Source organism: Pipistrellus kuhlii, unplaced genomic scaffold, assembly GCF_014108245.1.
Source record: "Pipistrellus kuhlii isolate mPipKuh1 unplaced genomic scaffold, mPipKuh1.p scaffold_m20_p_4, whole genome shotgun sequence".
Taxonomy (NCBI): domain Eukaryota; kingdom Metazoa; phylum Chordata; class Mammalia; order Chiroptera; family Vespertilionidae; genus Pipistrellus; species Pipistrellus kuhlii.
In genome coordinates this window covers 73,978,478-74,006,164 of record NW_023425540.1, presented here as the reverse complement: position 1 = coordinate 74,006,164, position 27,687 = coordinate 73,978,478, and the positions used below count along the sequence as shown (strand labels likewise).

The window sequence follows — 27,687 nt, the reverse complement described above, 5'->3', positions numbered from 1 at the left end:
CTTCCGTCAGCCCTGCCCTATGCGACTCCTGAGACTCAGGGTCCTTCAGTACTTGTTGCAAGCACCTCTGAGAGAAAGGTGCCCTCAATTTTCACCTGCTACCAAACAGTGTAGGTTAGGCTCTCCCGCAATGGGCCCGAAACTGGGGTTCAGTTCAGTTGGAAGTGGAGTTGGAGGTGGCGTTCAGAGCAGTCTGGAGCCTCTGTCTCCTTCCCGCCAGGGCAATCCCGCGGCACAGCTGACCGTCCCTTCTCTGCGTGCAGTGTGCGCACCTCTGGGACCTCCTTTCATCGCTTCCCCGGGTTCCGCCTTACAGCCCAGCTCCCTCTGGATGAGCCTGGGTCCCCGGCGTCTGGCCTAGAACGGGGGTTCAGAGCAGTTGGGGGCCCAGCACAGTCGGAGTGTTTCTCTCCTTCCTGCTAGGGAACGCCAGCCAGGCACTCGGCCTCCCTCCTCTCCGGCTCTGTCCTCTCCGTGCGCGCCGCGTGTCTCCGTACCTTGGCTTTTCCAGCTCCTCCGCGCTTCCTTCTGGTTTTCTCCTTGCTTCTCGTTGTAGAATTTCCAGTCAGCCGACTTTCCTGTAGTTCTGGGTAATGTCCATTTTATATTTTAGTTGTATTTTATTGAAATTGTTGCATGCGGCTGTGGCTAGATGCCTACCCGAGCAGCCATCTTGGATTCTCCTCTCTCTTCCTGTCTTTAGTATACAAAACCCTCCTTCTTCTGTACATGTGAAACAGAATGTGGTGTCTGCCCTGCCATGCTGAAATATGACAAAACATCACTGGGTCTGTAGGGTTCATTTCCTTCCCTCCTCATCTAGGAAATGGTTAACATGCTTCTTTCTCTGGTATAAAACCTGAATTTACTTTATGAGAAGGTGGTGTCTAGGTTTCGTGGGAAATACACCATATGAGAGTAGGCATTATTAGGCAGAGGTCTTGGTAGATCACTTAACGTGCTAAGTGTCAATTTCTCCCACTGTAAAGGAAGGTTTGAAGTAGGTCACGTGGAGGACCCTCACAGCTCTGAGTGTGAGCAGGACACTGTGGGTTTCTACCACTCACTTCCTTTCTCCTTCTCTGGCACAGGGATCATGGCCCAAGTAGCAATGTCTGCGCTGCCCCTGGACAACGAGGCCTCCTCGGAGAGCAGGATGGTGGTGACGCTCCTCATGTCTGCCCTGGAGTCCATGGTGAGACGGTCCGCAGTTCTATCCAACAGCCCAAGGTTGGATCACTGTAGAATTGACAGAACCGGGGAATACTTCACTGTCACTTTTAATATTCAAATCCAGTTTTACGTCCTATCTGCATAAGCGTACCCTTGTTCGTAGAGGATAATGGGCTTGTCATAATTTGTTTTTCTTACATTATGGATAGAACAATATACATTTAAGCTTTCTGGATCTGAAATTTTAATGAAGGACCTGTGTTACCTTGTTTGAGAATATGTTTTGTCTAAATTCAAAGGTAAATTAATACGCCACTTGTATGCATCTGTTTCCATCCTTTGGCAGTAATGGTCAAGCTAGCAGCTTTCGCCTCCTACCATGATGCACTGAGAAGGAGCAGAACCACTTCTGTGGCATTCCTGCCAAAACCCGAATCTAATGAAGAAACATCATGCAAACCCAAATTAAGGGGCAGTCTACAAAATAATGGAGAAGGATAGAGAATTAGAAACTTATATATAAATTAGAGGCCCGACTCACGAAATTCATGCAATAGTAGGCCTTCCTGCCATAACAGGTTTGGTTCAGTGGATAGAGCATCCACCTGTGGACTGAAGGGTCCCAGGTTCGATTCTGGTCAAGGGCATGTACCTTGGTTGTGGGCATATCCCCAGTGGAGGAGTGTGCAGGAGGCAGCTGATCGATGTTTCTCTTTCATCGATGTTTCTAATTCTCTATCCTTCTCCATTCCTCTCTGTAAAAAATCAATAAAATATATTTAAAAAAATAATAGGGCTTCCCTCCCCCAGTGGCCAGCACCAGCTTCCCTGTGACACCTGGGACCCAGGCATCCCTCTGCCATGATCCAGGCAGCCCCAGCTTCATCCAGAAGGTTGTCTGATGTTTTTCTCTTGTCTAGACTGGGTTGAGTTTTTGGAAAGAAAACCACAGAGGTGAAATGCCCTTCATTACTTTGTAACGGGTGCATGACATCAACATGTTTCACCTTGGTCAGTTGGTGAAGGCGGTATGATGATTAATTTTATGTGTCAACTTGACTGGGCCATGGGAGGCCCAGACAGCTGGTTAAATAATATTTTGGGGGATGTCTGTGAGGGTGTTTTTGGAAGAGATTAGCACTTGAATTTAGTATAGCTGAGTATAGCAAGTGGCCCTCCCAGCGTGGGTGTGCATCCTCCACTCTGTTGAGGGCTCAACTAGAACAAAATAATGGAGGAAGGTTTACTGTGTTCTCTGCCTGCCTGCTGAGCTGAGACAGTGATCTTCTCCCGCCCTCAGCACTCCTGGTTCTCAGGCCTTCAGACTTGGACTAGAATTTACCCATCAGGTCGCCATCTCCCAGGCCTTTGACCTATGCCTCTGGCTTTCCTGGGTCTCTAAGCCTGCAGACAGCAGACATAGGCTTTCTCAGCCAATTATATGAGCCAGTTCCTTGTAACAAACCTTATATTATCTATATGTATAAAAAAGCTAATATGCTAAGTGCCTGATCATCCGACCAGTCGCTATGATACGCACTGACCACCAAGGGGCAGACACTCAATGCAGGAACTTCCTTTTTGAAAGGAATGGTACTCAGTGGAATGTATCATGCCTCTCTGCAGGCCATAAACCTGTATACTACAATGAACAGCATGTCTGTCTATGTACAAGTTTTCATGGTTTATGGGTCCCAACCATCAATACTAAAAATGTAATCAACCATGTTGGAGGAACTATTAAAATTATATTTAAAGTATCATTACCAGAGGAAGAGGCAGTCAAACAGTATATAGCCAAAAATGTAGGGGGAAAAAGCATATTGGGTCAGGTTTCCCCACCCCCACCCCAGCTGGTGTCTCACAGTTCAACTCAGTTCTGACACTATCAACCAGAGACAGCACCCAGTCCCACAGGCTACACCCTCAGTCCCACAAGACTGCCTCCCTTCAGGTGCCAGTTGCAATCAGGTTTGTCACCCGTGCTTCTCATCTGTCATATCTGATCTGTCATAAGTAGGGGTTCCCAAACACCCATCGGGATTGATTATTTCACTAGAGTGGCTCAATGAACTCACTTTTATCACTCTCTCCCCTTAGAAAATTCCAAGGGTGTTAGGAGTTGTGTGCCAGGAACAGTGGACTAAATATGTATTTCTTATGGTAAATCACAATATCACAGGCAGTTAATAAAAACGTGTTCTTCTCTGGGTTCTATCGTGTTTATGGGATTTGCTTGATAAGTTTGTTTTGGTTTCTTCTGGGTGATTTTTCTCATTCTAAAAAATGTTGTACCTAATGTACTTTCTTAAGCAGAACTCTTAGGCCCCACAAAATCTGGATCTGCCCTTGAACACTTCATTCCGTGTATTTCAGTGCAAAGAACTGGCCAAGTCCAGGGTGGAAGTGGCCTGCATCGCAGTGTCTGAAGCAGAAGTGTTTGTCGTTGGAACCGAGAAAGGACGAGCTTTTGCCAGTGCCAGAATGGACTTGCAGAACGATTTTGCAAAATACTGTAGGTGTTAATAATTTTATCCTTTGTATTCCTAAACCTTAAAATATTTGCAGGCAAGTCTTACATAATGTTTTTTTCTAAGACATCATAAGCATTATTCTAAAAATGTTTCTGACACATCCCCTTGACGTGGCAAACCGGTGAAGAACTATTTAACACTGGTGCATCCAAGAATCATGGTCAGTGTATTTTGAACCTGGTCCTCAGTGGGACTCTGGTTTTGTAGACTAAATTTGGAATATATAGCGTAAGTTGTCTCTCTGATTCCTAAAATAAACCCACATTTTTAAAAAAATGCTCTTATTTTACTCCTTCCTAAAGGGAAGGGTAGAACTCCTTTGGGGCTTGTTAGGTATGATTTTTGGTGAGTAACCATTTTACTCCATTTCCCTCTTTTTTACTTTGGTACTTTCAAGCCTTCGATATGCCAATATGTGCTGCAAGTGCCCAGGGGATGAATGAGCATGTGTGGTCATATTTAAGGGAAATTATACTCCAAGGCAGTGATCTTCAACCTTTTCCAACTCATAGCACACATAAACTATAATATAGTTACTAAAATGTTGCAGCATGCCAAAAAAAGGCATTTTGCTGATCTAACAAGAGAAATAGGTATAATTTTGATTCATTTACACCAGATGACTATTGTTGTGTTGACTGTTGTCATACTTTTATTTGACAATCTAAGGGAAAAGAAATCAGATACTACATGTTTTAAAAATTATTGCGGCACGCCAGTTGAAAATTGCTGCTCTGAGGTGTTATCTTCACCACTATAAGTCATCTATCAAGTGTTGAGTTAGCAATTTTGTATTTCCTGGAATCAAGAAAGGAAAGTTTAATCAAATGTTAGATATAGATATATAGATATAGATATATAGATATGTAGATATGTAGATGTCTTCAAGAATTAGCAGAGGGTATACAGTATATATTTATATATATGATCTGGATGTGTGAATCTTGATTTGATAGATATACATTTGTTTTGTAGTAAAATCTCTATATATAAAAGCCTAAGTGACCAAATGACTGGGTGGACTGGTTGCTATGACGCACACTGACCACCAGGAGGCAGACGCATAATGCAGGAGCTGCCCCCTGGTGGTCAGTGCGCTCCCACAGCAAGAGTGCTGCTCAGCTGACAGCCCGTCCCAGTGGCCCACCAGCCCCATGGCAGCCACTCATTCCCTTAGTAGTCTTGCAGGTCCAATCTCCAGAAAATGGGCCAGGAACCAACAGGCCAGGCAGCAGGCCAAGATGAGCAGGAACAGCAGGCAGGAACGGTAGGTGGCACTGACTGTCTGTCTCAGCCCAATCCCCACAGGCCACACTGAGGACGCCCACCTGTGCATGAATTCATGCACTGGGCCTCGTTATATATAATACTTTTTTCAGGAGGATACCTATACAGCGTCGATGGCTTTGGTCAGACTGAAGGAGCCCCTCAGTGCAGTGTTTTCCTGAGGGGAGCAGCTGGGGAATTAAGGGAGAACACAGGACCTCTCTAACCTTTTTAAATATCTTTCTCCCCCTGGTGTCTGCCCACAGAACTGCAGCTCTAACATGCTGCTGACCCGCTTTCAGCAGCTACCAAACTGTAGTACAGATCCCATCAGTGCTTGGAGTGAGACCAGACAGAAACCACTTCCTCCTACAGCCCCCAGACAAGGCAGAATGTTGGCCACATGGTCCACTCTTTTGTTTCCATCCCAAAGGAGGAGCCCCAGCATGGGGGTTTCCTCCCAGTTGCTCTGCAACTATGGGGGGCCAAGCACAGATTGACACACCAAATGCCAGGAATGTTCCTACCCCTCATACTGCAATCCCTTCGTGGTTTTACAATGCTTGGGTGCTGTGGCTTCTCAGCTGTTCGGTGGAGTTCTCACAGAGATGGTCTGGTCTATATTTTGTTAACTTGCTGTTGTTTCTTCATCTGCCATATTGCCACCATCCCTCTCCTGCTTTTGTTTTTGAAGAATGTATTTACTTGATGTGGAATTCTAACCTGACAATTTTTTTTCTCTCAGCCCTTTAAACCTTTGATTCCATTGCCTTCAGGTTTCCATTGTTTTAGATACAAAGTCAGCTTAGAATTCTAACTTTTGTTCTTCTGAAGGTAATGTGTCGTTTCCTTTAGGTTGTTTAATCTTTGTTTTATTTTGGCAATTTGTCCATGATATGTCTATTTGTGCTTATTATCAATTGTGGACATTTTGGCCATTATCTCTTCAAATATTTATTCTGATCCGTGTCTTCCTCATTTACATAGTTAGAAGAAAATTTGATGTCCACAGGTCAGTAAGGCTCTGTTCCCTTTTTGTTGTGGTTGCTATTCAAGCTTTGGATCGGATTGTTCCTATTACCTCTTTTTGAGGACATTGATTCTTTCTTCAACAGTGTGCTGTTGTTAACTCCTTCCTGTGAAAATTTCATTTCTGATTATTTTTTACTTCTAGAATTCTATTTTCTCCTCTCTCTTTCTTTTTGTTAGCAGTTTCATTTCTCTGTAGGAATTCCCCATATACTCACCCATTTATTCAGCTCCCCTGGAAATTCCTTAATGTATTTAAAGCAGTTGTTTTAAATCCTTATCTGATCATTTCAACATCTGGGTCACTAATGGTCCTGCTTCTATTTTTTTCTTTCTCTTCATCATAGATCACATTTTCCTGCTTGTTTACATTTCTACTCATTTTTTAATTTTATTTTATACTGGGTATTGTGTATGGTATGTTATAAATATCTGCTAAATAGTCTTGCTCTCTCTTTTTTTTTTTTTGAAGGCAGTTAAATTACTGGCAAGTCACCTTGACCCTGTGGGGGCCTGTGTAAATTTTGCTTTTTGTCCTACGGCATCACTCTTAGTCTTCGAGTGTGACCCTTACTCCTGGGGTTTGCCCATCGGTTTTATAAGGTGTTTATCACGCTTCTCTAACTTAGCAGGACTTGAATTCTAAACTCCATCTTTCTAGCATCACACAGCTGTTTACATCTCTGCTCAGCCCTTTAGCTTGTTGCTTTTCCTTAAAGTCTCACCCTACGCTGACACAGTTGGGGGGCCAATCAAGAATTTGAGGGAAATTTCTATGAAGACATTGGGTCTCCCACCTCTGCAACTCGCTCCGTTCCAGGATTTCCCCATCAGCTTCTGGCCACGGTGGCAGCCCTGACATAGGTCACAGATTTGAATAGCCAGCTCAGTGGGAATCTCCGTCTGTGTAAGCTTCCCTTTCCTCAAAGACAGCATTCCTCCCAGACTCTGCCTGGTTTCAGTTGTACTTCAGAGCCCTCAGAGACTTGGTTTTAGTATTTTTTCAAGAGCCTATCACTGTTAATGGCAACTTCGTACTTCTCTGCCAGTACTGGAACTGGAATATTGGATGTGCTTCTTGAATAGGTGATGTGATGTTTGTTTCTTTAGAAGTTGTCAGGGAAGTAAGGAGAAATTACCGTGGACTAGCAAAGAAGCAAAAGCAACAACACATTTACCTCCCCTCTGAAACTAGAAACCAACTTCCTATGGCATAAGTGCTCATTCACTAATTGAATACTCAGAACAACAGAAATTTGGAATCAACCTATATTTGTCTTATAGGTGCATAATAGAAAACAATGCAGAGTAAACCGGGACTTGGCAAACCTTTTCTTTAATGGGGCAGAGAGGACATAGGTTAGTCTTTGTGAGGTATTACAGTCTGTTGCAACCACTCAGCTTGTTATTGTGGTGGGAAAGCACACCTGGGTAATAGGCAAATGAATGCACACTTCTCTGCCAGTGCTGGAACTGGAATATTGGATGGAATATTGGCCAAGATAGCCTTCGTTACAGACACTGAAATTTGAACTTCAAATTTCATATGATTTTTAGGTGTCATGAATGATACTCTGCTTTCAGACTCTTTTAACCATTTCAAAATAAAAAACCATTTTTAGCCGAAACCGATTTGGCTCAATGGATAGAGCGTCGGCCTGCGGACTGAAAGGTCCCGGGTTCAATTCCAGTCAAGAGCATGTACCTTGGTTGCGGGCACATCCCCAGCAGGGGATGTGCAAGAGGCAGCTGATCGATGTTTCTCTCCCATTGATGTTTCTAACTCTCTATCCCTCTCTCTTCCTCTCTTTAAAAAATCAATAAAATATATTTTAAAAAAAAGAAAAAGAAAAGAAAAGAAAACCATTTTTAGCTCACAGGTCATACAGGGCCAGTGCGGGATCTGGCCCCTAGAACGAACTCTGCAGGAAGTATTGTCACTTCTCTGCCACTCTATTCACCTCTTCACCTGTAAGCCAGAATTGTTTCAATCACCAAACACACATAGGTTTTCAACTGCTTCCTGCTGTTAGGCTAGCTGACTGGTTCTAACATGTAAAGGTGCATAAGAATTGTTTTGCAGACTTGTGTACACAGAACTCTGTAATCTGAACCTAATGGATGACTGAGGGTGCTCAGCGATACTTTTGCCCGGCCACAGATCTTGCTTTACATTTGACCTTAGAACATGACCCCATCGCATGGGCCCCTCTAGCTCAAGGTATCGCAGTGTGACAGCGGTCAGGCTATTGCTCTCTGAGTCCATCCTCCTCTGTCCTGCCTGGGAACGGGAGCTGGGCCCTGTGAGCATCCTCCTTGGCAGCTGGCTCCTTGGTGCTTTGTTGGAAGAGATTGGGAGGTGCCCTGGGGAAGGAGCATCTCTTCCTGGTACCAAAGGGTTCTGCCTGCTGTGCCTGCGGCGCCTGGCCACCAGCAGCAGTTGGGATTCCCAGTAGCTCCCCTACCGCATTCAGCATCCAGTCAGTTCCATCGCACCCCTGCTGGCTCCCCAGCAAGTCTCACAGAAGTCTTAGAAAGTTTCAGAAGGAGGTTTCCCAGTGAATCAGCTGCGCACACACACACACACCCCACCCGCCCCAGGCAGTTTCCCAGGGAGGCGCTCTGGTGCCCCAGAGAATGGCTTCCTGGGCATCACCCGCAGGTGGTTTCAGAGTTCCACCAGCGCCCCAGCGGGAGCTTCCTTGCAACACCTAGCAAGCCTTGCAGGCCCCTGGGGGCAGCTTGCCCATGGTTTCCACCAGCACCTCCAGAGGGTGGGTCCCTGCTTGCTGGCTCCAGCTTGCTGCACCCCAGGCCACTTTCCACCCTCCGATGGGCCGTGGCTGCATCCACCCCCGAGAGCTCTGCATCTCTCTTCCTGACCCACAGGGTCCCAGGGGGACCCTCTTCCCCATTGGCTCCTTCCTCAGCAGCAGTAGGGCTGCTCCCCCTCCAAGCTGCTGTGTGTTGAGTTCTCATTACCCCTTAGTAGTCAACCCCTTGTTACTAGTTAATGAATCTTACTACACTTTTCCTGTTCAAATTAACATTCTCCTGGAATAGCCCTGATTAAAGCCACCAGTTTCGAAACTTCTGGAATAGCACCTGATAGGGGGCGGGGCGGGGCAGGGCGGGGTGGGGGGTGGGGGGAGGATAGGGGCCTAGCTGGTCCTGAATGTGTGCGGTGGTGAGAGTTGTCCTACACATGACTGATAGCAAATATAACTATAATAAACATCATGTCTGCTTAAAAATAATTTCCCTTGACTTGTGTACATGCATATAAGTACAACCAATGGACATAAAACTCTGGGGAGGGAGGGTATGTACAGGAGGGAGGGAGGGGGGCAAAAAAATATATATTTTAAAAAAATAATAATAATTTTCCTTGAACTACTACTATTTCCTTGTGTGTTGAATCACTCCCAATTCTTTAGCAATAGATTCATTTCATAGATGCTCATCATGTTATATTATCCTGCTCATCCTAGGAGCTTGTTCTTTGTTTTTATTTAAATAAACAAAGATCTCGTTTTATGTCTGTTACTTTTCCCCCTTTTTCTTCTCCGTATGCCGGACGCATAGAGATTAAGGATGCGTGCGGCACAAACGCCTGGGTATTGACTGTGCCAATGACTCGTTCACAGGCGCTGCGGAAGGCCTGCCTGAGACCAAGCCCCCGAGCCCTGAGAGAGGGCTGCGGCTCAGCTCGGGAGAGACGGAAATCCTCAGGAAAGCCGTGGAGGACTATTTCTGCTTGTGCTATGGTAAAGTGCGATACGGTGAAGCCATGGTAGTTCACTGTGGAGTAAGTGTTAGGTCACCTTAATGGTGTGATTAGACGGTTTCTAACATCTGAACACCCACATTCTCATCAAGCGAAGAGCGGTCCTTAATTAAGTACCAGCTCAAGTTTTCTTACAGAAGACAACCTGGTTTCTTTCTTTCTTTCTTTCTTTTTTTTTTTTAATATATTTTTATTGATTTTTTACAGAGAGGAAAGGAGAGAGATAGAGAGCTAGAAATGTCGATGAGAGAGAAACATCGACCAGCTGCCTCTTGCACACCCCTCACTGGGGATGTGCCCGCAACCAAGGTACATGCCCTTGACCGGAATCGAACCCGAAACCTTTCAGTCTGCAGGCCGACGCTCTACCACTGAGCCAAACCGGCTTCGGCAACCTGGTTTCTTCTAGTCCATCGAAACCTCTTGATGGAGCAGACTTCAGCGTTGGCTCCCATTTTAGGGAGCCCCCACTTGCCCCCCACTCCTTGGCCAACCCAGTTATTAACGATTTTTATTGTTGCTTTGGTCGCCCTCATCAGTCTCTCCACCTACCCATGTCTTTCCACAGGCATTAAGACAGGAATTTTAAAAAAAAACCAAAAAAAACCCTACACAGTGTTTTTAAAAAGCTAGATAAAGAGCCCTGGCCAGCATGGCTCAGTGGGCAGAGTATCAGCCCCGCACCAAAGGTCTCATACCTGGGTTGCAGGTTCAAGCTCCAGTCCCAGCCAGGGCTCATATGGAAGGCAGCCATCAATGTGTCTCTCTCATATCGATGTTTCTCCCCCCTTCCTTTCTTCCACTCTCTTTAAATATCAATGGAAAAGATATCCTCTGATAAGGATTAGCAAGCAAAAAGAAAAAAGAAAAAAAAAAAAGCTAGATAACCAAGTAACTATACAGCTGTTATACTGGTATCCTTATTTTCAATATAAGTATCTTGGGGCCTTGTTTATCATTCTAGACAGCTGCACACATTTACTGACCTGCAGGTCCCTGTGAGCATTTGACTTTGGGGACCCCCAGCACAAGGGATCTTGGGATCTCAGGCTACACCTGTTGATGAGAAAGGGGGCTCCAGCACCTCTGGGCTGGCGGGCCAGTGTAGAAAGATCCATGGCCACAATGGTGACATGAGGCCACGTTGACCTCATAACTTTTCCACAAGCAAGTCAGCCTGGCCTGTTCCATGTGACACAGGGACAGTTACTCTACCTAGCAGCCTGAGTAACCACGTGTGCTCTCTGCAGCCCTGGGTGTGCCAGGCCGAGGACCCCAAATCCCACGTCTTCCAAGAGAATGGAGATAAAGACCTATTCTTTTCTCTTCCTTATATTTTAAATATTATATTATAAATATAAATATTAAATATTATAAACATTTTATTTTGGCCCTTTGGTTGGAAATTTTTCTAATTTCGGATATAAAGAAATAGGGTACCTTATGCTTCTAATGTATCTTCCAATGACGTCACCACCTGTGTGCATCACACTAAATGAAATTGGCCGGCAGGGATTGTACGCTCCTGCATTTAAAGCCACCTTACCTCTTCAGCTAGGTCTGTGGTTGTGAGCCACATGCGGCTCTTTGGCTCCTTGAGTGTGGCTCTTCCACAAAATACCACGTCTGGGCAAGTCTGTTTTGAAGAAGTGGCGTTAGAAGAAGTTTAAGTTTAGAAGATTTGGCTCTCAAAAGAAATTTCAATCCTTGTACTGTTGATATTTGGCTTTGTTGACTAATGAGTTTGCCGACCACTGTCCTAGGTAAAGCCTTAGGAACAGCAGCAATGGTGCCTGTTCCATACGAGAAGATGCTGCGAGATCAGTCAGCCGTGGGCGTTGAGGGGCTTCCAGAAGGAGTTTCCTTTCAGCCCCCAGAGAACTATGACCTTGAAACTCTGCAGTGGATTTTGGAGAACAAAGATGGGATTTCCTTCATCATAAACAGGTGACAGGCTCTGTCGCATCATAGCAGCTAGTGTATGTGAAGATAAGCTGAGAGCTTAATTGCAGTTAGCACATTGTGTTCCGTTACATGTAGAAGTTGGTTGTTGGGCTGTTTGATCTGACTCTCTTGTGTGTTCACTTTGGGTAATAGTGTTGGTTTTCTTGCAGACCTTTCCTAGGTCCAGCAGACCAGCAAGGTAAGTGACAGCTTCTCATACTTGGTGACTGCCCTTGGCTGCTAAACCAGTTCTGCTTTTCTAATTAAAATGCAAGTTCGGCACATTCTAGAGCTTGTTTGTTCTCCTTGATGATTATTCTGAATGTAATTGGAAACCATAGCTGTATATGAAAGATCAGATCTAAAGAGGATGTCATACTGAGACTGCATAGGTAGGGAAGGCCCAGGAGGGCTTAGGGTGGGATACACACAGTTGCCCCAGCACACCAGGCGCTGATTCTTCTGAGCATAGACTGCTAACGGAGCAGAGGAAACAGTTGTGAGCTCCTGGACTCCTCAGAGGAGGCATTTGAAGGCAGGGGTGGCAGGTGACAGGAGATTGTTGTGCCAGATGACTTGTATTTTCATTAGAGACTATTTAGTGCTTACAGTGTGCCAGGCACTGTTCTAAGCACTTTGCATGTATTCTCACCCAACCACCACTTCAGATGAGGAAACTGAGGCACAGGGCGGGTTAGTAAGTTGCTGGAGGTCACCCAGCTGGTGAGCAGCAACATGGGACCCACACCTGTGCTCCAGCTCCAGTCTGCTCCTCAGCCCCCATTCTGCCCACACGAATGGCCCCAGGACATGGGGTCAGGTTTGAGATGGTCTCTCCCCCCACTGGCTTGGAGATGGGAGTTCTGTTCTCTCTGTATTGGCTTTCATTTTATTTGTGCCTTTTAAAATATATATATACTTTTTTTTATTGATTTCAGAGAGAAAGGAAGAGGGAGAGAGAGATGGCAATATCAGTGATGAGAGTGAATCATTGATTGGCTCCTTCCTGCATTCCCCTACTGGGGATTGAACCCGCAATCCGGTATGTGCACTGACCGGGAATCCAACCATGACCTCCTGGTTCATAGGTCAATGCTTAACCACTGAGCCGGGCTCATTTTATTTTATTTTATTTTATTTTATTTTATTTTATTTTATTTTTTTATTTTTAAAAATATATATTTTATTGATTTTGTACAGAGAGGAAAGGAGAGAGATAGTTAGAAACATCGATGAGAGAGTGTCATCGATCAGCTGCCTCTTGCACACCCCCCACTGGGGATTTGCCCACAACCAAGGTACATGCCCTTGACCGGAATCGAATCCGGGACCCTTCAGTCCCCAAGCCGACGCTCTATCCATTGAGCCAAACCGGTCTCAGCTGGGCTCATTTTATATGTCTTTGAAAGTTGTCATATTTCAGGATGCAGAAAGGGGCTAATGTGTGTCTTTTTACTCCTGCACAGGTGGGCCTGGAGTAGTAACAGATGCTGAGAGAGCAATGACATTGTCAGGTGAAAGGTAAGGGATAGATTAAATACAATCCACATCTAGCTCCAAAGCGTTCCTTTTTAGACTGGAAAGTCTTCCTTATTTTGTTCTACAGCTGACCCTTGAACAGCATAGGTTTGAACCACATGGCTCTTCTTATACCACTGGTGGACCAGCACAGTTCAGACCGTGTTAAGGGTCTTCTGTGTTTTTAACCTGCAGCTGGGAATACACATATGTGGAGGGCCAACATATATTCAGATTTCGACTGTGTGATAGGTCGGTGCTCCTAACCCACACGTGTCCAAGGGTCAGCTATATATTCTTTACTCAGAAAGATGTTTGGGATTCTATCGCTATAGTCAGTTAACACAGTTAATTCTGTAACACATTATTAAAAATTTTAATGTTAAACTTGTAGCAGTTTTACTTTCAGTTTGGCGTGGGAAGGGGACTCGGCAGCATGGAGAGGAGATGTGGGGAATTTTAGTTCAGGGGTCCAGATGCCTGTCTTGACCAGGATTCCCTTCTCCTTTCAGTTGTGGCCCCATCCATGAGAAAATGGAACCCATGGAAGATTCCGGTATGTATACTGATGCTTTTAGAACCCAGTGTTTGTGTATATATATATGACTCTGATTAAACTAAGGATAAAGGGAAACTTATTCAATTCTGTTTTTTAAAATCTACCCCCCCCCCCCAAAAAAAATACAACTAACATTATACTCAGTGGTGAGAAACTGGAATCCTTCCCCCTAGGCTCAGGAACAAAGCAGGGCTATTCCCTCTCATCACTCCTTTTCAACTTCATACCAGAAGGCCTAGCTCCTACAGTAGGACAAGAAAGGGAAATAAAAGGTGTACTGATTGGGAAGGAAGAAATGAAACTGTTTGGCCATAGATGACATGATTATCTATGCAGAAAATCTGAAAGAATCAACCAAAATACGGGGTTTAGGACACTAGTTAACCTCAAATGGGACCTTATTTGCAGAATAACCATATTTTATTCAAATATCTAGAAAAGAGCCTTCTAATGCAGCAAGGAATTGAAAGGATCTCATCGATTTTTTTTAAATGTAGATTTTTTGTTTTATTCCTTGCTGGTGAAGACATTTTATTTTCTTTTTTAAAATATATTTTTATTGATTTTTGAGAGGAAGGGAGAGAATCATTGATTGGCTGCCTCCTGCAAGCCCTCCACTGGGGATTGAGCTCACGACCAGGAATCGAACTGTGATCTCCAGGAATCGAACTGTGATCTCCAGGTTCATTGGTTGATGCTCAACCACTGAGCCGTGCCAGCTGGGCTGACCTTTCCACTTTTTAAAAATATATATGTTTTTGTTGATTTTTAGAGAGAGAGAAAGAGAGAGGGATAGAGATAGAAACATCGATGAGAGCCCTCACAGAAAGGTCAGAAAACCCCAAATTAGGGGTGTCGAACTCAATCAGAGAAGGGGCCAAAATCTAAAATCCAGCCTAAATCGTGGGCCGAATGGTTTACTGAACAGTCATAAACTGTCATTGTGATGGAAACGCAGCGGAGTGCAGCGATGACAGCGCGGTGCGGGCCACATTGCAAGGCCTGGCGGGACGGATTTGGCCCGCGGGCCTTGTGTTTGACACATGTGCCCCAAATAATCAAGTACATAAAATTCAGGCATGTTCACAGCGCCACTCAAAAAGGTAAAAACGACACAAGCTGGTTATAAAAGACTAACACTAGAATTTAACAATGCTTACAAAAGCAACCTAGAATATGAAATCAAACAGTTTCAAAATGTGAAGTTAAAATTAAGTGTAAGAAAATCCAAAAGAAAAGCACTGGTCAGTACTAAGAAGAAAAGATGTGGAAAAGGGGAAAAGAGGGACCTGCCACCGATGGAACGGGAGGCAGAGCACCAGCGCCAGAAAGCTGTCCAGCTATGGCTTATCCTGCGCCGCCCCAGGCACCAGGGGGACCCGGACGTGAGTGGGCCAGTCTCCTTGTCACACAGCTGCAGGGGCCCCTGTCCCTCCCCGTCACGTGTAAATATGTGCTTAGTAGAAGCCCCACCTTCAGTGGCAGAGCCTGAGAAGTAACGGGGCTTGTCCACCTCAGTTATTGTGAGTAAAACCAGCGCGGCAGTGAAGAGAAATGAGCCGCAGGGCTGGGCAGAGCAGTGTTCAGCTGTGGAGTCTTAATCTCACTTACACATGACATGCCTTCAGCTCTCACCCACTTACTCTTAGCCTCGGGTGCTTTTCAAAGCACACATGTGTTCTGCCTGCAGCCCCCTTAGGAAGATGACAAGTGGGGGCAGAGGGCGTGGTCAGAGTTCCCAGGGCCTCTCCTGGATCCAAACCCAGACCTCCTTGAGCCTCCATCACGGCTGTTGGGTATGAGCATGTCCCTCCGGCTTAGAGCAGGCATCTTGCTGAGGCCTTTCTTTGGAGATGTGGTTCTGTTTAAACAAAAATGTGCTCCCAATTAATGAATTCTACTGCGGATGTCATGATGCAGTACAATTGCTTCCAGCTGGCCATCCATCGGCCTCTTTCTTATGATATTTGTGTACACAGTTCAAATGTTTCAGTGATTTTGAATTTTGAATTTATTTCTCTGTCTCTCCCTTTCCTTTCACCCCCTCCCCCTCTCTTTCACTTGAGGACAGGGGTAAATCTGTTTCATTAGCATGTCAAATTCTGCGCTGTCCAATCTGGTTTCAGTTGCCTGGATGAAAAAGGAATGTTTCCCTGACAGGCCAGCTGTCTCTTCTTCATCAGTTGTTTCAGTTAGTAGGGACTTTAGTCAGCTTGGAATGTGTACTTTAATTAAAATTTTATTATACAATACTACAAAACCTATGTATGTTCAATTTTTTTAAAACATTTAATCACCTTTATTTATTTACTAGAGGCCCAGTGCACGAAATTTATGCACTGAGTGGGCGGGGAGTCCCTCAATCTGGCCTACACCCTCTCATAGTCCAGGAACTCTCGGAGGATGTCAAACTGCCAGCTTAGGCCCACTCCCCTTCAGACATCGTTAGCACTGCTGTGGAGATGGGAAAGGCTCCCACCACTGCACTCACCATGAGTCTGAGTTCTGGCTGAGCAGTGCTCCCCCTGTGGGAGCACACTGACCACCAGGGGGCAGCTACTGCATTGAACGTCTGCCCCCTATTGGTCAGTGTGCACCATAGTGATCGTTCCATCATTCAGTTGATTTGCATATTAGCCTTTTATTAAATAGGATTTTTGTTTGTTTTTTAAATCCTCAACTGAGGATATTTCCCCATTGATTTTTAAAGAGAATGAAAGAAAGAGGGAAAGACAGAGAGAAACATTGATGTGAGAGAAACACATTGATTGGCTGCCTCCTGCAGGAGCCCTGACCAGAGCCAGGGCTGGGGAGGAGCCTGCAACCAACGTACATGCCCTTGACCAGAATCGAACCCAGGACCCTTTGTTCTATCCACTGAGCCAAACTGGCTGGGGCATGTTCAAATTTTTAAAAAACTCAGACTTATAAGAGTAATAAGAAAAATCCCTTTTCACCTGTTCACTCTTTCCTTTCAAAATGCCACCCCACCCCCAAGTCTCCCTGCACATCTCCAATCCCTTCTCCATATGAGGTGGCAACAACTTTTAACCAATTGGTGAAAATTTTTAAGCTCATAAATGGCATTTTCCTTTTTTTTCTTTTTTATGCATAAAGTAGACCTCCTTTGTCAACTTTCCTTTGATCTTTCCATCAACTTTTGTCCCATTTCTGAGCAAATTCCTCAACTTAATCTACCATTTCACTAATGTGGCCATCGGCCCTGCCCATTCTGTTCCTCGGTGGTTCTAACAAGTTTTCCTTTTTGATAATCACATTTTAATTTTTTTTATTGATTAATTTGAGGAAAAGAGAGAGAAGGAGAAACACTGATTTGCTGTTCCACTTATTTATGCATTCATTGATTGTTTCTTGCATGTCCCCTGACCAGGGATTGAACCTGCAACCTTGGCCTACAGGGATGATGCTCTAACTGAGCTACTCACATCTTAAATATCCAGTCTCACTGTCCTTATACCAATAGCTGTTATTTTTCAGAAGACCCTCAGAGCTTGTAAATTGATACTAAACAGTGAAGCCCGAGCTGTGCCACAAGTTTTGCTTTTGATGTTATTAACATTCCTGGTAAACCTGCACATGTACTTCAGTAGCATTTACCTTCTGCTGTATAAAAGGCACCAAAACTCAGTGGCTTCAGCGATTCCATTTTCTCACAATTCTGACTGTTGGCCTGGCATTGCTTCTTGTCTGGGCTGGCCCGGCTGGGGCTGCATCATCTGGGGAGGCCTGGCTCCTGAGCTGAGGCCTCAGCCCGGAGAGCTAGACCCCCCTCCCCTCCCAGCCTCCGGGAGGCTAGCCCAGGCATGCTCACAGGGCCACTGAACTCCACAGACAGCAGGCTCTGATGCCCGTGCTTTTAAAACTCTGCTGTGTCCCATTGGCCAACGCAAGTCATGTGGCCAGGCCCAGCTTGAAAGGGGAAAGAAGTGACCTCACTTCAAGAGAACAGGAGTGGGCAAGTCACAATGCAAAAGGTGTGCATACAGGATAGGAGCATGTTGTGGCTGCTTTTTGCAATCTACTACACCTTTCCCTGATAAGAGCTTTTGGTTTTACTAATGTGGTTTCCCCAGGTTTTCAAGTCCATTTCCTTGTAGTGGGTTAAGACTACATGTGCCTATCAGATCCCATGACAGAAGGATGTTTACGTATTTCATGTAAATACACGCATATATTCAGCCTTCTTAAAACAGGACATTTCCCCACTCTAGATTTCTCCTTCCCGTCTTTCCTCCCTCCATTCCTTCCTTCATCTGTCTCTCCCACTTTTCTTCTTTCCTTTTATATTGACTTTATGTTAATTTATGTTATTTATATTTTTATATGGATAAGCCAATTGTTCATAGTGATGTGCTACAAGTTCTTTTGCTGACTCTAATGTTGCTCTGTTCATCAATATGGAACTTGGGTGTTTTATCAGCTGGTCATCTTTCTGTGTTGGTGGGTTTGGCCTAACATGTCATTCTGTCATTTCCATTGCATTCAAAGGCATTTCTCTGAAAGCAGCAGCTGCGTCAGTCAAGAAAGAATCAGAGGATCCTAATTACTATCAATATAACATGCAGGGTAATACTAATAATAATTTTCTCCTCCCAAAGTTATTTGGGATGAAAAATTGTAATTGCCACCCATCTGTGTGGGCTGCCTCTCACGTCTTCCCCATAGCCTTCCGCCCCTCCCAGTCCCTGCTGCCGCAGCCTCCCTCCTGCTCCTTCCCTTCCACTTTGACCAAGTGTGGGCAAGAGGCTGGGAAGAGGAAAAGAGCTTTCTTCAAGTAATTGCAGAACTGGCAAATAAATGATTTTTTAAAATTTGTATTTCCAGTTTTTTAATATATTGTTTGCTTTCGTTTCAGAAAGCCATCCTTCTTCTGCGATCAATGAAATGATAGAAATGGAATTGCCAGTGGAAGGTTAGAAAAATGAAGCATTTAATTCGCGCGCGTGTGTGTGTGTGTGTGTATACATATATGTATGTATTTTAGTTTACAGTATTTTACAAAGAACACATGAATGAAAAGAAAGAAGGGGGCTTCTTGTCACGCTTTTTTTAGAGAACTGGCCGAGTTCTAGTCCTAAATGTCATTTTAAGGACTCTCTCACTCTCTTACTTTTGTAAAATGTGATTTTGCTGAAAGCACCTGGATGCAGAAGTGAAGTGGTAAGAAAACTTGATACTGGTGCCATTTGTTGTCTTATTTCATTTTGTCTTTTGGATGGGCATGCCCAGATTTTTTTGAACTGAGATGAAAAGTATTTTAGGAAATTCTCAGTGGATAGAGCATTGGCCTGCGGAATGAAAGGTCCCAGTTCGATTCCAGTCAAGAGCATGTACCTTGGTTGCAGGCACATCCCCGATGGAGGGTGTGCAAGAGGCAGCTGATCAATGTTTCTCTCTCTATTTCTCTCCCTTCCTCTCTGTAAAAAAAAAATCAATAAAATATATATTTTTTAAATCTGCAGTTTAATGGTCAAAATCCCCTTTTAACCATTAAACTGCAGAGACTCAAATATCAACTGTTGCCAAGCCATCTTGTTTTCCTACAGCTAAGGTCCTCAAGATTTAAAAAAATTCTTTCTGGACTTCTGAGTGATGGTACTTGAACATTTTTAGAGGTGAATTGGCCTAATTTTCTGTAAGTTCTAAATTTCAATTCTGTTTTAAGGAAACACAAATCCATCCAATACTACAAGTTTTGCAGCAGGCATCGAAGATCTTAACATCGTTCAGGTGACAATTCCAGGTATGGAAGTTTATCTGGCTTCATCATAATTTATGTTATATTTTTTATTTTGTTAGATTTTAAACATTTTCTGACATGAATCAGTCTCTTGGAGTTGTTTGTTGTTGTTTCCTTAGTTCATCCTATTAATTATGAGTTACAATCCAGGAATATAAAATATGCTGCAGATTCCCACTCACTGAATATCTTGCTTATATCAAACATTGTTAATCAAATATATTGTTCTCCCAGCCATGCTCTGGCATTAATGGGAAAATATACTTCAAAGCAGACAACTCCAAACACTAGCTATGATTGAATTGGATTGGCCACAGAAGTGAAATTTTTTTGCTGCCCATCAAGTAATATCCTTTTCTGAATAAGCACATGTAAAAGATATCTGGAGAGCTACAACAAAATCTAATAGCATAGTTCCTCCAGAGAAGGTAACTGAGATCTGAGATGAGGATGGAGAGAGACATTTCACTATGTACTATTTTATATCTTTTGAGTTTTGATCCACGTTGCTTTATTTACTCAAAATTAAATAGAATAAAATTTTCAAGTATTGAAAAATATTCTCTACTAATCTTAATACATTTTATTCCTTTTACATGTCATATTGCTTTGGCTAGGATTTCTCTTATAGTGTTGAAGAGTAGTGGTGAAAATGGACATCCTTGTCTTTCACAATATTGAACATGTTCCTGAGAGTTGTATGTTGTATGTTTATATGGAGTTATAATTTCAAAAATATAACTTTGTAATGTAATGGCTTCCATTAAAAAAATTTCAAGATGCTTAATTTTTGCCAAAATTATGCTAAATGATAAGCCACTTAAAGTGCTTTTTCATATGCTAACAAGCATTTTTTCTAACAGCTTTCTTGGAACAGATATATTAATAATCCTAGTTTGCTTGTTTGTTTAATTATTTTAGATAATGAGAAGGACAGGCTATCAAGCATAGAAAAGATAAAACAGCTAAGAGAACAAGTTAATGACCTCTTTAGTCGAAAATTTGGTAAGTTTTTATATCTTTACAATCCAAAATTTATATATTTAAATAGTTCTTTTTAATCAAATACTTTATCTGAGAAACTGATCTTTCTGTGAAGGAGCTATAATCAAAATGAGTGTATATTTTTACTGAAAAGCTTTTACATAGGAACACTAATTGAAATAATAATAATAGCTATCTTTGATTTACTGAGTTCTTACCATGGCTGAGCATTGTTTTTAATGCTGAACATGTGATTAAATATTGAATCCTCACAAAAACCTTTTTCAGTAGATACTATGATAATCCCTTTTTGATGGATTGAGAAACTGTGTCTGCTATAATACCCATTGCCAATTTCAAAATCAGTAAGATTATTCTTACATCATAGTACTCCTGGAAAATTAATAGAATAATGGCTCATCACCATTGTTGTTCCTTGATGTGAATGATTATTTTAAGTCCTAACATTAAAGATAAAGCATAGTTTGGGTTAAGTAAGTGATGAATGCAATGAATTTTTTGCCGTTTGTCTCATCACAGGGGAAGCCATTGGCGTGGATTTCCCCGTGAAAGTTCCTTACAGGAAAATCACGTTCAACCCTGGCTGCGTGGTCATCGATGGCATGCCCCCGGGGGTGGTATTCAAAGCCCCTGGGTACCTGGAAATCAGCTCCCTGAGGAGGATCTTGGATGCTGCAGAATCTATCAGATTCACAGTCCTTAAGTAAGTGAGAGTTCCTCTCTTGGCCATGAAAATGCATCCGTAGACAGTCACTTGCCTGCAGTGAATGAGGGGAGCATAGGACCTTTTCCCCCAGGAAGTGGGCCATGGGTCCCTGCAGTCATCCTGCTTCTGTGAGCTGTGTGCCCTGTCCCTGTTTCCTTTGTTATTGTTATTTTTAATCCTCACCCAAGGATATTATTTTCCATTGATTTTTAGAGAGAATGGAAGAGAGGGAGGAAGGAGGAGACACAGAGAGACACAGAAAGAAATATCGATATAAGAGAGACACATTGATGGGTTGCCTCCTGCATGCACCCTGACCAGGGGCTGGGGATCGAACCTGCAACCCCGGTACATGCCCTTGACCAGAAATGGAACCCACAACCCTTTGGTACTCGGGCCAACACTGTAATCACTTAGCAACACTGGCCAGGGCCCTGTTCCTGTTTCCTGGTGATCATGGGCAGCTGTCTCAGTTTTATATCCCACTGCAGTAACGTAGAGCTGACACTCACCATTATTTTGTCAAATAGAACTAAATGGACAGGAGGAAAAATGAACGTTGTTGCATTCACCAATCTCTCTCTCTCTCTCTTCAGACCACTTCCAGGCCTAGAGTTTAACAACGGTGAGTATCCGGGGGGAGATATCATTCCAGCAGCCGCTGTGAAACAGGAAGTGTCTCCGTGGGAACTGATCCCCGGGTCCTTGCTTCTTGAACCTTAGCGCAAAGCATGCTGCTCTTTATACGCATTTTTTTTTTTTTTCCTGCTTGTTGCAAAGTCTTTTAATTCTGTTCCTTAGCCAGGCTTTTTTTTTTTTTTTTATCCTCACCTGAGGATATTTTTTTCATTGATTTTTTTAGAGTGGAAGAGAGAAGGAAAAACAGAAACATCAATATGGAGAGAAACACATTGATTGGTTGCCTCCTGCAGGAGCCCTGACCAGGGCCAAGGAGGAGCCTGCAACCGAGGTATGTGCCCTTGGCCAGAATCGAACCTGGGACCCTTCGGTCTGTAGGCCAACACTCTATCCATTGAGCCAAACCAGCCAGGCATTTTTCTCACACATGAGTTTGATGGACCTTGCTGCACAGCAGACTGTATGTGATATGTGAACCCTTTGTGGTTGGGGCTCATATTATAATACTGAACTAGTCCATCTCAGTTGGTAGACAGTGATTCCTGGCCACCTCAGCCCCACTCTCTTGGGCCCCTACCCCCAAACTCCCACAGTTCAAACTAAAAGGGGTACCACCTGGCACAGCAGTGCTCCCAGAATCCGCCAAGCCCCCTACCAGTGCTGACGCTGACAGCTGTTCTGGTTGAGCAGTGCCCCAACCACTCTGCTGGTTAAATATTTTTAATGTCTCCCCTGGAATTCTTACAAGCAAGTTACTATTCTATAGGGTGAGTGAGGCAGGAGGTGTAGAGGTGTTCTCAAGAGTTTAATCACCAGGGAACCTTCTCACTTAAAATTTGGAAACTAAAGTATTCTGTTGAAAGGCTCAATTATTAGTCCTAAACTCCTGTGGTTGCTAAATGATTTTTACATTTGTAATAGCTTTATTGAGGCATAATTTAATGCCAGAAAATTCACTTGTGTAGAGTATATGCAATTCGGTGATTTTTAGTAAATTTAGTAAATATATATATATTTATTTTTAATTTGATGTAAAGTTCAAGCATTTAATTTGCTACTGAAAGTGATTTCTATGTCTGTTCTTTCGAAGTAAAGCTTACCTGCATCGTGGCCAGGTTCTTTCCATTTAAAACAAGTTCCGTGCGGTTCTCTGGCCATCACCTGTCTTTTGTAACACCCAGCAGGTGAATCGTACACCTTCTGTGCTTGCTCCCTTCTCTGATTATAAAGTTCTCTTGAGAATCAAAAGAAAAAAATATGTTAAATGCAAATGTACTTTCAAATCATTCCTATTTAAGCCAGATGTGGCAAACAGAGCTGCTTGCCAAACTTCACCAGGATGCTTTTGGCGTGGCTCATATACCTTTTAAACATGGCAATCTGTCCACTATTAAAAAGCCTGGGGCTTTTTCATGCAAACCGATTTGTGGATTTTCTCTAGAAATCTGTAGGTCTGGCCTCACAGGCCCGTTTCCCTCTGGCAGCCCTTTGCTGGGGCTGAGGTTCCAGGTCCCTGGCTGCAGGGGTGGGTTACTCCCCAGTTAACCACACCCCCTACCAGCTTTCTCTATTCCGCTTATCATCAAGCTTTTGCTGCTGCTTTTCTGATAACAGAGTTAAAATAAAAGTGAAATATTTCTTTATTTCTTTATTCTCTATGTCTTCGCCAAAAGTGGGGAAAAGAAAGATAGACCTAGAGGGCCGCGTATTTCAAGAGAAGTGGGAGAGAGCGTATTTCTTCGTGGAAGTGCAGAATATTCCTACGTGTCTAATATGCAAACAGAGCATGTCCGTGTCCAAAGAGTACAACCTGCGCCGCCATTATCAGACCAGCCACAGCAAGCACTACGACCAGTATACCGAGAAGATGCGCGACGAGAAGCTCCACGAGTTAAAAAAAGGCCTCAGAAAGTATCTCCTAGGGTCATCAGACAGTGCGTATCCCGAGCAAAAAAAATCGCTTGCAAACGTGAGTCCACACGACAGTGCCGCCGTGCAGGCTGCAGAAGACGTGACCGGGAATTTATGGGAGAAGTTGCGTGAAAAGATCAGGTCGTTTGTGGCCTACTCGATTGCGATCGATGAGATCACAGATATTAATAACATCACCCAGCTGGCCATATTCATCCGCGGCGTCGACGAGAACTTTGATGTGTCGGAAGAACTTTTGGATACGGTGCCCATGACGGGTACAGAATCTGGAAACGAGATGTTCTTGCGCGTTGAGAATAGCCTTAAGAAGTTCAATATCAACTGGTCGAAATTAGTGAGCGTGGCCTCCACGGGCACCCCGGCCATGGTGGACGCGAACAACGGACTCGTGACAAAACTCAAGTCCAAGGTGGCTACGGTTTGCAAGGGCTCGGACCTGAAGTCCGTCTGCTGCATCATCCACCCGGAGGCGCTCTGCGCCCAGAGGTTAAAGATGGACCACGTCATGAACGTGGTCGTGAACTCCGTGAACTGGATATGCTCCCGTGGCCTGAACCACAGCGAGTTCACCACTCTGCTTTACGAACTGGACTGCCAGTACGGCAGCCTGCTCTACTACACAGAGATTAAGTGGCTCAGCCGCGGGCTGGTGCTGAGGAGGTTCTTTGAATCGTTGGAAGACATTGATTCCTTCATGTCATCCCGAGGAAAGCCCCTGCCTCAGCTGAGCTCTCAGGACTGGGTCAGAGACCTGGCCTTCTTGGTCGACATGACAACGCACCTGAACACCCTGAGCATCTCCCTCCAAGGCCATTCACAAATCGTCACGCAGATGTACGACCTGATCCGGGCGTTTCTGGCGAAGCTGTGCCTTTGGGAAACTCACTTGGCAAGGAATAACCTGGCCCACTTCCCCACCCTGAAATCGGTTTCCAGGAATGAAAGCGACAGCCTGAACTACATTCCCAAAATTGTGGAATTGAAGACCGAATTCCAGAAACGACTGTCTGACTTCAAACTCTACGAGAGCGAGCTGACCCTGTTCAGCTCCCCTTTCTCCGTGAAGATCGAGAGCATCCACGAGGCCCTGCAGATGGAGGTGATTGAGCTGCAGTGCAACATGGTGCTGAAAACCAAGTACGACCAGGTGGGCATCCCCGAGTTCTATAAGCACCTCTGGAGCAGCTACCCGAGGTACAAGAGCCACTGCGCCAAGATCCTCTCCATGTTCGGGAGCACGTACATTTGCGAACAGCTGTTTTCCATTATGAAACTGAGCAAAACGAAATACTGCTCGGAGCTGAAGGACTCCCAGTGGGACTCCGTCCTCCACATCTCGACATGAAGAGCATGCTCCCCAATGCCCCATGGGGCATAGACCACAACCTCTAGACCCAAGGGATTTTGAGACGGGGAAATGAGTTATTAAATGTTTCTTTTTCTGTGTGTTTTTTCACTATGGCTCACAAATATAATTTGCAGTATCATACCTGTTTTTATGACATTTTTTGCTTCATTATAGTCCAGTAAAAACTGAGAAAGTTTTCTTGTATTTCTAGTTGACTTTTCTTATGCCTGGCCCTTGTCACTCAGTCACATACTTGCTTGACCCCTGTAGGCATTGGGCTGGCGTCTCCAGGTTTAAATCAGTCAGCAGAGACCAGAGGGAGATAGACAGACGTGTGTTTTCATTGAGGGGCACGATGCACACACATTTATCTCTCTCTCTCTCTCTCTCTCTCTCTCTCTCTCTCTCTCTCTCTCTCACACACACACACACACACACACACACACACACACACACCTTTTGAATGGTGTCCCTTGTGACCTAACATGATTCCAAGTTTAAGCAGAGTTGGTTGGAGACGTAGTATTACTGTGTTATCTATCAGCCTCTGCCTCCACATGAACCCAGAAAGTGAGGGTTTAAAATGGAAAACCGCAAAACAAAGAACATTTTGCCTTGAAAAGGCCAAAAAAAATTGAGGTTAGGAGGTTGTCTCTTTTTTCTTTTCTTTTTCTTTTTTCCATATATTTTATTGATTTTTTTTTATAGAGAAGAAGGGAGAGGGGTAGAGAATTAGAAACATCGATGAGAGAGAAACATCAATCACCTGCTACTGGGGATGTGCCGGCAACCAAGGTACATGCCCTTGACCAGAATCGAACCTGGGACCCTTCAGTCCGCAGGCTGATGCTCTATCTACTGAGCCAAACCAGTTAGGGCTGTTGTCTTTTTTTCAATGTTATTTTGAAATAATTCAAATTTATAGAAAAATTGCAGAAATAAAAATAGTATGAATATTTATATGCCTTTCAGCCAGATTCTCATATTGCAACATTTTACCCCATGTTTTATTATTTGCTCTCTCTCCCTCTCTCTCTTTTGCGTGTGTACATTACCTATAAGTGTACAAATGAATAAGTATATAACATGTATGTAAACATATGTGCATAATTTTTTTCTAAACTATTTGAGGGCAAGTTGTGTACATCATTTACCCCTACATACTTTATGGATTATTTTCTAGGAATAGGGATATTCTCTTAACATTACCAGGATTTAGTTACTAACTTCTGTAAACCAAACATTGATGCAATACTTCCAACCAGTTTACCATTCATATTCCAATTTTGTCAGTTGACTCAAGATGTCTTTTTTTTTTTTAAAGTGTAATGTGTGCTTTTGTTGTTTTTTTTAAAACATGTGTTTATTGATTTCAGAGAGGAAGGGAAAGGGAGAGAGGGAAAGAAATATCCATGATGAGAGAGAATCTTTGATCAGCTACCTCCTCTATGCCCCCCACTGGGGATTAAGCCCACAACCCGGGCATATGCCCTTGACCAGAATTGAACCTGGTACCCTTCAGTTCACAGGCTGATGCTCTATCCACTGAGCCAAACCAGCTAGGGCCAAGGCGTTCCCTGAAGGGTTGTCATTTGAGCATTTGAGAGTGTGTATGTATATATATATATATATAATCTGTGTTCTTAGTCTCTATTCATCATTGGAATTAGGGACCCAAAATTGTGAATACTTTCCAGGTTGGAGGAATTAATCTGATTAGAATGCAAAAAGGCTGAGGATCCTGCCCTGGTGACCCCCTCAGGAAGCCATGGAGAGGCTTTCATATGAGTGAAGGGAGGCTGCAGGAGGAGGAGACCAGCCTTCAGGTGGTGGCCTGCTCAAGGCACCCAGCCCACTGGAGCCTGATGCATGTCCTCAGCCACAGGGGAAATGACCCAGCTGGCACTTCCTGTCACTGGAAGGCTGGCTGCAGGCACAGCTGGGTCCCGCTAGCTCAGAGGCTCACTTCCTGGAGAAGAGATGCAGGATGCACTGATTTACAAGGAGTGGGAGGGGCAGCGGGGACCAGCTCCTGGTGCACCTGAGCAGGTGTGGATCCCCAATATCAGAGCTGGGGCCCTGCATCAGCCAGACCTGCCTGAGACCTAACACGATAGTGGTCACAGACGATGTGAGATTAGGGATCTTGGGTGGTCTTCACACAGCGCAGGATGGCGGCGGGAAAAGCTCAGCCTCCTCAGTTTGTAGACTGGCAGCTGAGGCCCCGCCCCAGGCCACACATCCAGTAGAGCAGCGTTTTTCAACCGCTGTTCCGCGGCACACTAGTGTGCCGCGAGATGTTGCCTGGTGTGCCGTAGGTGCAGACAAGACAAGAATTTTATAATTTTTCACTATTTTGTTTACTTAATACTTCATAATAAAGTAATTATAAAATACTTTCTTTGTGTTTATTTGATTCCTATTCAAGAGAATTACTTTATATATAGTCAATATAGGCACAGAGTTAAATTTTTTAACATTTTCTA

The 27,687-nt window shown here is 44.0% G+C and overlaps 1 protein-coding gene across 7 annotated transcripts in view; it reads left to right on the top strand.

The window, feature by feature from the left end:
* GTF2IRD2B (GTF2I repeat domain containing 2B) overlaps positions 1 to 27,687 on the top strand; it is a 41,612-nt gene that overhangs the window by 9,874 nt on the left and 4,051 nt on the right. For 2 of the 7 annotated variants that reach the window (XM_045571205.1, XM_036409290.2), the window contains exons 2-15: positions 1,092 to 1,195; positions 3,550 to 3,688; positions 9,650 to 9,769; positions 11,553 to 11,736; positions 11,904 to 11,932; positions 13,200 to 13,254; positions 13,764 to 13,807; positions 18,320 to 18,397; positions 18,687 to 18,743; positions 19,497 to 19,574; positions 20,493 to 20,576; positions 21,096 to 21,279; positions 21,879 to 21,907; positions 23,595 to 25,405. In XM_045571205.1, coding sequence (XP_045427161.1) covers positions 1,092 to 1,195; positions 3,550 to 3,688; positions 9,650 to 9,769; positions 11,553 to 11,736; positions 11,904 to 11,932; positions 13,200 to 13,254; positions 13,764 to 13,807; positions 18,320 to 18,397; positions 18,687 to 18,743; positions 19,497 to 19,574; positions 20,493 to 20,576; positions 21,096 to 21,279; positions 21,879 to 21,907; positions 23,595 to 25,198 — 2,789 coding nt within the window. In that variant the 3' untranslated portion in view covers positions 25,199 to 25,405. Of the gene's footprint in view, positions 1 to 1,091; positions 1,196 to 1,230; positions 1,473 to 3,549; positions 3,689 to 9,649; positions 9,770 to 11,552; positions 11,737 to 11,903; positions 11,933 to 13,199; positions 13,255 to 13,763; positions 13,808 to 18,319; positions 18,398 to 18,686; positions 18,744 to 19,496; positions 19,575 to 20,492; positions 20,577 to 21,095; positions 21,280 to 21,871; positions 21,908 to 23,594; positions 25,406 to 27,687 lie in introns of those variants that run through there. The other 5 variants (XM_045571206.1, XM_036409291.2, XM_045571209.1 and 2 more) reach the window with 5 other exon arrangements.